This window comes from Lontra canadensis, unplaced genomic scaffold, assembly GCF_010015895.1.
Source record: "Lontra canadensis isolate GAN:19392208 unplaced genomic scaffold, GSC_riverotter_1.0 scaffold20, whole genome shotgun sequence".
Taxonomy (NCBI): domain Eukaryota; kingdom Metazoa; phylum Chordata; class Mammalia; order Carnivora; family Mustelidae; genus Lontra; species Lontra canadensis.
The window spans coordinates 8,333,658-8,345,998 of record NW_022631014.1 but is presented as its reverse complement, the minus strand read 5'-3'; the positions used below and the strand labels follow the sequence as shown (position 1 = coordinate 8,345,998).

The 12,341-nt window shown below is 35.7% G+C and overlaps 1 protein-coding gene across 6 annotated transcripts in view; it reads left to right on the top strand.

The window, feature by feature from the left end:
• Positions 1-11,785, top strand: part of NGLY1 (N-glycanase 1) — a 58,408-nt gene extending 46,623 nt beyond the window's left edge. For 5 of the 6 annotated variants that reach the window (XM_032860987.1, XM_032860983.1, XM_032860986.1 and 2 more), the window contains 3 exons: positions 3,249-3,434; positions 10,308-10,485; positions 10,855-11,785. In XM_032860987.1, the coding sequence (XP_032716878.1) occupies positions 3,249-3,434; positions 10,308-10,485; positions 10,855-11,030 (540 nt within the window). In that variant the 3' untranslated portion in view covers positions 11,031-11,785. The remainder of the gene's footprint in view (positions 1-3,248; positions 3,435-10,307; positions 10,486-10,854) is intronic. The other variant, XM_032860989.1, reaches the window with a different exon arrangement.
• The last annotated feature ends 556 nt before the right edge of the window (positions 11,786-12,341 follow it).

Below are 12,341 nucleotides of genomic sequence, written 5' to 3'. Positions count from 1 at the left end.
CTAAGAATAACCATTATCGTGGTTTCTAACATCATAGATTAGTATTGCCTGTTATTGTGCTTTATGTAACTGGAATTGTACCATACATACTCGCGTGAATACTTTTTTTCTCAACATTATTTTATGAAATTCAAACTTGATGCTGCAGTTTTGTTTTTGTTTTTGTTTTTTTTGTTACTGCTTTTTAATGGCACGTTTATTCTCATTGCTCTATAATACTCCATTGTATAAATGTAATTTATCCATGCCACCTTTGGTGGATATTTGGGCTGTTTATGGGTTTTGACTGTTAAAAATCATACTGCTGTAGACGATTTATACACATTTTAGGTGAATGTATTTATCCGTTTGAGTTAGGTATATACCTAGGAGTGGAATTGCTGGGTGGTCGAGTAGGAGCTAGGAGTGTGTTCAGCCTTGGTGAATACTGCCAAGCAGCTTTCCCCAGTGGTTTTGCCAGTTTACACTCTCACCAGCAGTGTATGAGAATTTTCCACATCTTTACCTGTAGTTGGTATTGTCTTTTTCATTTTAGCAGCCCTGGTAGTATGTAGTAGTATTACATTATGATTTTACTTTGCATTTTGGTGATGACTAATGAAGTTGAATGCCTGTTCCTTAAATTTTGGATATCCTCTTTTGGGAAATGCCTGTTCAAGTTTTTCAAAATAAGATTTTATACGTTTTAGAGAAACTTGTTTACCTGTTTTCATGTATATATATACATACACATATAGTACAGTGAGAAAAATAATAGACTCTGGGTAATTCAGTGGATGAAAGTGTTTATTTCTTATATACTTATATACATCTCATATTAGCTAGAAATTATCATCTCTGGTGTGATTACTATTGTCAAATTTATATTAAGACATTATGTCTTGATTAATGACCCAAAATTAAATAATGAACAGAGGAAATGTGCCTTTATTAGGGGCTAGGTGAAAAACAGTGTGCTCTGTAATGGATATTAAGGAAGTACAGTAGACCTGTCCCTTGCCCTTAGGGAATTCAAAGTCAATCACTACTGAGCATGTTATATAAATGTCTAAGAAGATATGTAATGAAAAATGCTTAGATGGAAAATAACCCATCACTGTATCATATCAGAATTCCAAATAAATTAGAGTTTTATATCTACTTTTTCTAAATTTGCCATTATTGCCGCTCATTTCTCCAATAAAAGAATATGTCCAAAATGGGTGAATTATCCCCAGTAAACTTTATGTTTGCTTTTTAATTTATTTCATCATCTTTAAGAGACAGTTGAAAGTGTTGGTTCAGCCACAGAATTACAAGATCTAAATTCAACAGATAATTCAAATCACTGCTGATGCAGTGCAAGTTACAAGTTTAAATCTAAATGAAGCCAGTTTAAAAGAGCTAATTTAATTCACAGCTGTGTTCAGTTTAAATAAAACATCGATATTAGGTCTTCATTCTTTTTTCTTTTTATGGACGGATATGCTTCCTCTTGTATGGCATGTAAGTTGATTAAACTTTAAAAATATGAATTGGGTCATATGCCCAGATTGTCTTCCCTTTTGAAATTTCTTTTTAAATTTCCCAGTTACTGGAGACCATTACAGGCATGGATTTAAAAAATCGTTTTCCTCTTTAGAAGTAGATATTTATTTTAAAAGTAAATTGAAAGGCAGCTACACTCACCACTATACCACCAACACTTTAAGAGTAAATTGAATAATAAAAAATGTTAGTCTTAAAAAATGAAACTGTACCTTGAAATCATTTGGAAAAAGAAGGAAACGGTGATATTATTTTTGGAGAGAAAAGTTTTATCTTAATCTTAGATTTAAAGATTTTATGAGGGCTACCTGGCTGGCTATGTCACTTGAGCATCCAACTCTTGATTTATGTTCAGGCCATGAACTCAGGGTTGTGAGATCAAGCTCCACATCAGACTCTGCCTCAGTGCAGAGTGTGTTTGTCCCTCTCCCTCTGCTCCTCCCACCACCTACTTGCTCTCTCTAATAAAAAAATAAAATCGGGGCGCCTGGGTGGCTCAGTGGGTTAAAGCCTCTGCCTTCGGCTCAGGTCATGATCCCAGGGTCCTGGGATCGAGGCCCACATTGGGCTCTCTGCTCAGCAGGGAGCCTGCTTCCTCCTCTCTCTCTGCCTGCCTCTCTGCCTACTTGTGATCTCTGTCTGTCAAATAAATAAATAAACAAAATCTTTTAAAAAAATAAAATCTTTAAAAAAAAACAGAAGATTTTGCAAAATATTAATGTTATTCTTACTCCAGATTATTCAGTTGCATATATGATTATGTTCAGTAGCATAAATATCTATCTTTTCCCTTTGGTAATTAGTTATCCTTTTTAATGAGTAGATAATGCTACTTTTAAATTTTATTTCCATTTGATTTATGTCAGTACCCTAAAATACGTTTATTAAGGTTTTATTTATTTATCTGACAGAAAGATAGAGAGCACAAGTAGGCAGAGTGGCAGGCAGAGGGAGAGGGAGAAGCAGGCTCTCCACCAAGAAGGGATCCCGATGCGGGACTTGATCCCACACTGGGATCATGACCTGAGCCGAAGGCAGCCATCCAACTGACTGAGCCACCCAGGTGCCCCAGTACCCTAGAATATGTTTGATAAAGAGGAAAAGAACTGGGAAGTTTTGTTACACACTTGGTCATTCATGATTATAAACCATTTTCTAAAAATAAGCTGCTTTTTTTCTTTACCTGTTTGACAGTAATATCACAGTTTCTACTAGGGAATTATCTTTTTCATACATTTAATGTTACTATTTTAATAATGCTGACAGTGATGTATACACACACACACACACACACACTTTTTTTGTTTCTAAGATGTTTTATATTCTGCTTATTGATTCTTGTACATTTGAAGTTTTCTTATTGTTTAATACCTAGCACCCAATGTTGCTTTAAGTTGAGGCCAGAAGGATGAGAAAGAACCAAGTATATGGAGAGTAGAAAGAAGAGTATGTGTCAGGGACCTGAGCTGGAAGTACCTGGATGGACCTTTTTGAGGAGCTAATGGAAGAGTAACTTGAGATTGATTGGAGAAGTAAGTAGGGAATAGATCATTTAGAGTCCTAGTATAAAGGTTTGGAGTTTAAGTACAGTAGAAGTTGTTGGAGTGAGTTAAGCAAGAAGGTGACATATCCTAATTTACCCCAATTTCTAGGAAATCACTTTCATTACTATGTGGAGTCTTCCATTATTTTGAAAAGTAATTCTGCTTTCTTTTTTTAAGAGAAAAGAAACTCTGTTCATTCCCTCTGAAAATGAGAAGATTTCGAAACAACTCCACCTTTGTTATAATATTGTGAAAGATTGTTATATCCGAGTTTCAAATAATAATCAAACCATTTCCGGATGGGAGAATGGTGTGTGGAAAATGGAATCCATATTCAGAAAAGTTGAAACAGACTGGAACATGGTAATTTCATGCATGAGACTATTTAAAAACTTCGTCATTGTTTAAACAAATGTAGATTGTTTCAGTGAAAACTGTGTATGTAAAGTGAAAACTGATCTATCAAAAAAACTATGTAAAGTGAAAACTGATTTATCAAAATTTTAATAATACTCAAACCTGTAAAAGAAAATCCTCCCAACGTTTAATCAAAAGTCCCTAAGAAATTTGTGCATTTGTATCAAGGAAGCATCCATTTTCATTAAAGAGGCTGAAATTAATTCATTCGTGGGGAAAAATAAATGTATGGCCAGCTCATGACTAATTTTTGCATGAGTGTATAAAATATAGTGTTATTTAATTCCTTGATAGGTACTTATTGATTACCTACTAAAGCAGGCTACTGGGGACTCTAACATTTAATCTGAAGTCCCAAGAGTTAACCATTTAACACACTTTCATTTAATAAGAATGCAGATGATTGAGCAGCAACATTGGTTATTTCTTCTCCATGCCCTAAAGAATAAAGATACAGATGCTAGGACTAGTAGTTGACTTATATCAACCTGCATTGTCGTCACAGGCTATCTGTTACAAGTAGAAGCTTTGCCTTTAAACTGCCCTCCCCTTAGATACACACCAAAAAAAAAATGAACACAAAATTATGCACATGACCTCAGTACATCGAACCATATTATTGATAGATTTTCATAGGAGTTCATCAACTTATAGGGAGCTTTTAAAGTTGACTTCCCAAGATTTTTGAGTAGGAAGGGAAGTTTCTCATTTGTAAGACACATTGGCTAGGTTTAAAAAGTGAGTCATGGGTTAACAGCTGCTAGTGTTTATGCTTATCACTGTTCTAGACTGTTCTAGGCATTGAATACAGAAGACATACAGAGACAGGATCCCTGCCTTTTTTTCCAGTCATGTTTTTGTTCTACAATTTACCTTTGTGCTTATATTGGTGATCTTTTTGTATTAAACTAAGAATGGTTTACAACATTATTATAATTGTAGGTTTAGGACTTTTCTTCTTGAGTTGAAGAACATAAAAAATAGAAGAAGATCAAATTGAAAATTTTAAGATGTCTGTATCTGTAATTGACAATATAGTTGATGAGAGTGGATGAACTTCTCAGGAAGACTATCCTTATCCCAAAGATTGTTCTGAACAGAAAGCAGGATAGCATAGACATGTTATGTATCCAAGGACTAAGCTACCCTTCTGAAACTAATGAAAGAGTATGCCCTTCTCCCTCACCAGCAGTGTTAATGGAGAAAGTTAACGGAGAAAATAATGACTTTCTGCAGAAAATTTGGTGTGATGAGAAACAGGTCGATTCTATGTAATATTTCTTCTCTGTCTTACTCATTTGTTCATCAGCAAACATTTATTGAATGCCTGTTAATATCAGGCATTGTCTCAGCTACATGGATAAAAAGATAAAGATACAGTGTCTACCCTCACAGTCTAACAGGGGAAGCCGAAGCATAAACAGCCATCTTACCCATGATGCAGAGTGCTATAATAAGGATATCAACACATTGCTATGGAAACACCGAGGAGGGAGTAATTAGCTCTGGCTGTGGGAGTTGGGGAAAGCTCCACAGAGCAAGCGACATTTGAGCCGGACGCTGAAGGATGAGTAGGTGTTCATGAAGCAAGGGGACAGCAGGGGAAAGGCATGGAGTACATGGCATGTTTTGGAGTTCTCTAAATAGACCATTGTAGCCAGAGGGTGTATTTATAAGTAAGATTTAAATATTGTAAATGAGATGCAGAGGCCATTAAATAAAAAACAGACTCCCACTCAATTAAAGCTTATGCCTTGATGTACCTATGCAGAGGACATCACTTTTAAAACTTGAGTGAGTCTGTTTCAAGTTATAATATGAAGAAAATACGAGAATCTTCATTGCACTTCCAGAGTCTGATAACTTAGAAGTAATATATCGCCATTGAAACATTGAATTTTCTACCTAAGTCCGTATTTTTAGTTTTGTATTAGCATGTTCCCGACTAGAGATTCTCTAGCTCCACTAAATAGAAGAAGCCTATTTCCCACCACACCTTTCCTCAGTAACCTCCAGCGTGGAATCCTGACAGATATCATGCCCCTTGCCCTCAGATATTTAGAACAGATTCTTACTGTCTCAGAGTTAGCCTCCCAGGATTGTGGAGACTTACTAAGTGTTACTATTTGGCAGATACACAGTTCAGTGACGTCTAGTTTGGAAGGAGTATAAAAAGCTGAATCAAAAAGACCACTATATCTTTTAGGAGGCAAATGATAACACCTTGATAAAAGTGTTAATAGCTTCCTAATTAGTCTTCCTGGATTTCACAGTTGTTTTCCATGCTGTTAAGCCAGAAAAGCATTTCCCAAACCCCAGTCATTACTAAGTGCTCGTAGAGTAAGAAAGAACTCAAGTCTCTTCTGAGTCTGGCCTCTGCTTTCTTCTCTGGCCTTGCCTTGCACCGTGCTACCCGCTTGCTCTACGTTGCAGTTGGACTGCCCTTCTGCCCTCTGCACAGAGCCCCTTTTACTTTCCTTTGTGTTAGATTCACTTATTCCTTTGTTTGGAACTGAGGGTAAGCCTCACTCCTTCTAGTCCTAGCTAACTGGATCCATTTCCCCCTTTATTTATTCACTGTTCATGTACCTCTCCTTCATGACATTTATTTAACAAATTTGTGTAAGAATAGATTATTTGTTTCTGTCCTACCAGAATTGTAAACATTCTCAAAGAAAAGGCTTTGTCTTTTTCTACTCACTTGTACTTTCAGTATGCATATATCTAGCATAGTGCCTGATAAATGTTTAGTAAAGATTACCGAATGTAAGAAAAATGTTTGAATGCATATGGCATAAATTCTACACCACCCTCAGACTGTGTAAGACTGTGTAGACTGTCAAAGATGCTCTGTCTTCATTCAGACGATCCCTTGGCATGTTCTTAAGTACTTTGCATTTTTGTAAAGTATCATCTTTGTCACTAGAGTCACTTTAGCACTTTTTGGTGCATGGCATTATGTCAAGAATTGATTCATTTAGTCATTCAGTAATGATAAATTAGGAGTCAGACCTCAAGGTGAGCATAGACTAGTGAAGGAGAAAGACATGTGGGCCCGTTGTTTAGATTAGTGAGATAAGTCCTAGAAGAATATGGGTTTGTTTGTGACTCTAAGGGAAAGAAGACAGAAGGAAGAGCCACTGTGTCTTCTTGAGTCAGAGATGATGACCTTGCAGAGGAAGTAATACCTGAGTAGGCTTTTGGAGAAGGAATATAGAAGAAGGGAGCAGGAGATGTAGCATGTGCAAAAGCACTGGGGTGAGAAACACCTAGTATATTCAGGGAAGAGTAAGTTGTAAGGAATATGGGGAAGAAGAATGGGAAGTGAGACTAGAGAGGTGAACAGTGGTCAGGTCCCAAGGACTTTGATTACCTTGCAGTTATGTAACAGGAAACCAGGAAAGATTTCAGGCAAGAGAAGGACATGCTCACACTAATGATCCAGAGATAATTACAGAGGCTGCAGATAGAAAAAATAAGCATAGTACAGAAAGATGTAAATACAGTGGGGACAGTGAGTAATGTTTGATTGCAGTGATAAAATGGAATAACCAAAAATAAGAATCATGAGCAATACCAGTTTACCAGCATTAAATTAAAATCAATTGAAATGCAACTTGTTTCATTAGATATGTGTAGGAATATGTGCAGAGTGTCTGCTGCACAGTAAACTTAATTAAGCTTTTTTTTTTTAACTAGAGTTAATCTTAACAGGCTAAGCAGAAAAATCATTTTAAGAGCAGAGCAAAGAACAGCTTCAACAATGCAGTACAAACCAAACTTCCAGAAAACCATAGCAGTGGACAGAAGAGCCTGGCATATAGTGATCAGAAAATCTTTAAGTGAGGATCTTCTATAGACTGTGAAAAACGTAGAGCATAAAGAAGCTCACATGCAAATTGTTCTCAGTTTTGAAAATAGTGGTCACAGCCATAACCGAAAGGATAAGTTTCTGTTGTGTCCCTTGTTAGTGGCATAGCTGAGACCTTAAGCCGTACACAGACTGGTCTTACTCTCACCCACACGTTGTGATCTGCCTGTACTTTATGCCTTACACTTGCCAAAAAACGGGCAAGGATGGGTCACTAGAGGGAGGGGTTGGCGTACTGTATAGATTTCAGGTCTGTAGGGGTAAAGTCCATGACTTCTGATTTTACTCTTTCTGCTGCTAAAGTAAGGTAGCTCTTGGTAGTCCCCAGAACTGAAAAACTAAGCAGGTAGAGCTGCACACAGTAAATGATACCAATGAATTAAAAAGCTGACAGGCAAAGATTTGTCTAAGATAACTCAAGAAAGTGAGGAACACCTAATAGTAAAAAAAAAAAAAGTTGTTTTTTTTTCTCTAGACCAAACAATTGAATATTTAAAAACTTGTAAAGTATTTTTTCTCCTAAATGAATTATAATTACCAGTTCTGTTGCTATTACACATAGAAAGGACTATAATTGGTGTTTATAAAAATCTTACTGTTTGGGTACATTTCAGTTATCAGACTGAGTATACATGTTCTTGATAACTTCCACCTCTAAAAATGCTAGGTTAAAATTAGTTGGTTAAAATGGAACAGACGGAATATATTGTAAGAAAAAGATGACATGAATTTTCAGTATCAGTAGAGTCTGTTTTATTTCCATATACTGTTTCTTTAGCCTGAGAGACCTTTTATTTGCTCACAATGTGTTTGAATGTTTATTTAAGCATTTAAGAATTCTGTGGTGAATTCTATCCTATCCTTTAGTTTTTTAGAGTCTTAAAAGCTGATGCCTTTATGACTGAAAAATGTATGTTTTAGAATAAGCAATTCTCTCAGACATGTTCAACAGCTATTATAAACCTTGTTATGACAGTTAAAATCACAGTTGTGGCCTAGACCCATGTGGTATTACTAAGACAATTCTGAGGGTAAACTAGGAATTTGAATTAACCTGACTTGAATCTGTCGTATTTTATACCCCCACTTTTGGGGAGGAGGGTATCATTTGAAACCACTGAGCTCTTAAAAAACACACAAGACATAAAAAAGCTTATACTGAGACATAAATCTAAGTGTGTTTGTCTTAAGATTTCTTTTCCCCAGTCTTTGTTTTTTTCAACCACCTTTCTTCCAATAACCCTACTGTTTGGCTCATCTTTTGCAGTTAATCCCCTTTACTATCCACACCTTTGAAGTAGTAATTATAGGTAATCCATAGATGGCCAGTAGTTTAGGATAGATGGAACCAGTGACTCCCAGGGAGCACTGGTCAGTAGCCCCAGGTTCTCCTCACAGACAGGTGTAGGAGGAACACTGCAATAGGACATTATGGACCTTAGAGGACATTATATGGACATTAGAGGAGGTTACAGTGAGGTTGCCCTGAACTTGAGTGGAGCAGTCGACACTTCCATACATCTAGGTGTGCCATCCCGTACAATCTAGTCTAAAGAGTTTAAATCATTTTCCTTGGGGAGTGATTGTTTTAATTGTTGATAACCTCTGGCTCACTGATTCTAAAAACTTTCCAATTAAATTAGCTGACATATTTAACCTGGAAGAAGAACAATAGGTTGTGAAGTGGAATAGAATATCAGTAGAATACTAGCAGTGATTGATTTTTTTTACTTGATGACTAAAAACAGGTAGTAGGACATTTCCATGGCAGATGTGTCATATGGTACTTGTGTTTGTCCTGAGATTTAAGTTAGAGGTTTCTAAAAGAATAGGTTGTGTATGCAGACTTTTAATACTTAAATACTATTTATTAAATCCATATGAATCCCGAGCCTGTGCCCCCAGAAAATGTGTGATTTGGTTAAGATCATACTAAGTTCATCTGATACAAGTTACATTTAGGTGGAGAATTATTGACAGTTCACAGTGGGGTGAAATTCTGTGAAGGACTGAAAGCTGAGAGTTTGGATTTAAAGCTGGAGCCAGTTGCTTACTGTACATTCTAAACTATGCAAATGTAGGAAGGAAGTGGGCTTTTAAAAATGTTAATTAGGCAGTTGGAGAGAGATGAGCATTAAGTCATGACTATAGTGGTAAGTATGGTATAAATGAGGACAGGTCTTTTTTGAGACTTACTTCAAAGAAATGCATGAGTTACTGTGTGAGTTTGAGCATGAGGGATAAGTGAATAAAGAGTCAGATTCTTAGGGGTTTGAGCCTGAGTGAATGAAGTTACCCGTGAAAGACCAAGGCTGTGATGTCAGTGTTCACATGCACATTTTGTAGAATGTGGATGAAACTATGAGCGAAGATGAGCTGGAAGCAGCCAGTAAACTTGGATGCCTTAAACAGTATACATTTAAAGTGATAAGGGTCTCTGATAGTGAAGGAATGGGAGCATACTTTGTAAAGAGGCAGCATGAATACTACATTTTAAGCCATTACTTAAGAATGACTCAGTTGCCTTCCTGACTTGGATAGCCCATCCCGCTCTGGGAAAGCTTATCTGAAAATCCAGACTTAGAAAAGAAGATAAAGAATAATTGCATTTAAAAGGATTCTTCATTTTCAGCAGGACTCATCATCAAGTTCATATCAAATAGCTGGACTTAACTAATTGAAAAGAAAATAAGATTTACTAAAATTTGGTTAACATCTACCCCTTAGGGCTATACTTATCGGAGCACCTGTATCCCAGCTATCTTTCTTCCGGAGCAAAATACACAATAGGGAAAATTGCTGATAAAATGCAAAATGTTAACAGTGAAAATCTCCTCAGTGGGGAAGAAATTAGGTTTTTAATAATCATGACAGTAGGACTGACTATATGTGTTTTCTACACTATTTTATTCTTTATGACAATTCTTTGTTCTCCTCCTCCTTTGTAGGTGTATTTAGCCCGAAGGGAGGGATCATCTTATGCTTATATTTCCTGGAAGTTGGAGTGTGGGTCAGTTGGCCTAAAAGTAGATAGCATTTCCATTAAAACAAGTAGTCAAACCTTTCAGACTGGAACAATACAGTGGAAATTGCGATCTGAAGCAGCCCAAGTAGAACTGTCAGGCGGTAAGCATTTGAATGGAGAATTAATCATGATGAGTATATTTAACACTCTGAAGAATAATGGTACTTATTTGAGCTTTTCATACCCAAGAGTCATTCATATAACTGCAGAAAAAAAAATTTAAAATTAAAACCTCTATAACCTCATTCTAATAGAACTGTTTGTTTTTATTGTGAAACACAAATGGATGAAGAAAAGTCATTTCTTTGTTTCAAAAGACATATTTCCTCTGTAAGGAATAATTTGTATTTATTTTTTTAAGAGTTGATTTTACCTACAGGTTAGGTATAAAATACGTATTCCAAAACTATCTCTTTATATTCTTTAAGTTACTAAAAGCGAAGTGTTAATTATTTTTTTTCCTCCAACAGACAAAACTCTTCGCTCCTATCATGATTTTTCTGGTGCCACTGAAGTTATTTTGGAAGCAGAATTAAGCAGAGGAGATGGTGTTGTTGCTTGGCAACATACCCAGCTGTTTAGACAAAGCTTAAATGACCATGAAGAAAATTGTTTGGAGATAATTATAAAATTCAGTGACCTTTGAGAATCTGAACATTATAGAAAAGCTGGCAATAATCAAGGACTTACCATGTTCTAAAGTAGTCTGTTGGTTCAGTGCATGCTTAGTTGGCAATTTACTACCCTCTGCTAGCATATTTCTTTTGCTGGCTATCCATCATGTACCCCTCATGAAAATATATCTTTATACTATGGACCATAATGAAACCTTGAATCAAAAGCCCCCTTCCATATGTGACTGTAATTTGAAGTAAAGTCTTACTGCCTCAATATGAGATTTTAATCTAAAACTGTAAGTATAATTTTAAAAGTAAAATGAAGGTATTCATGATGAAATGCTATTCATGATTATGATATAATCTTAAGCTAATAAGAGTAATACGATGTTTTTTGATCAGCCATTAATTTCTTCATAAGTAATTAGATTTCCCAAGATTTTTAATTTTTAATAAATGTGAAAGTATAGTATCTCATGAGTTATAATGCATGAACATTTTTATGATTGTACATACATAGGTATTTAAGAAATAAAATGAATTATTTTGCCTTATATCATTTTAGTGTTTACTTTGGCTAAATAAGAATCTTTAATAAAGCTATGCTAAATATTGAAGACTGTTGGAATAGACGAATGTTAGGAAAACATTTAACATTGACTGTATATTCAGAAGTACATTATAAATCCATGTGTGGACATTTCAGAATATGCTTTACTTTTGAGTTTACTTTTGAGTATTTCTATCTACCTCAGTGAATAAAGATCTGTTCCTGTCTTTGAAACTATGTAATTAGATTCTGTAGTATATGCTAATCAAGAGTTTTTGGTGTGTCCATATAACCTCCCCAGTTGAATTTAGTGAACATTTAAGTGTTTGTGTTCAAGCATTGTGATAGCACCAAAGGAGGCAAAGGTGAAGGACACAGTTCTGTACTCTCACTCTTTGTGAGGTTCTGCAAAGTGAGTTCTTAACTCTTCATACAAAAAAAGTACGTTCTCAGAGATTCTTACCCTGTGCAACTCCATAGGATATTCATGTGCATTTAAAAAAAAAATGCACTAAGATGCCTAACAAAATTCTTATATTTGCTTTTTAATTGTAATCAAACTGTTGATCAGTTTCTTGCTAAAAAGTTACATTTCAAAAAAATTTTCCTGCATCTAAAGTTATGCGTCTTAATATTAAAAGGGTTTCTGGAATTCTCCTGCGCTAATCATAACTTCATATAGTGGCCAAATACATAAAATTGGAGAGCCTTGACTCTACCTGTCCTGAGGTGTCTGGTATTGGCACAGGAGTATTGTGATTGAGCAGGTGGGCCAACCTTCCTAACCTCA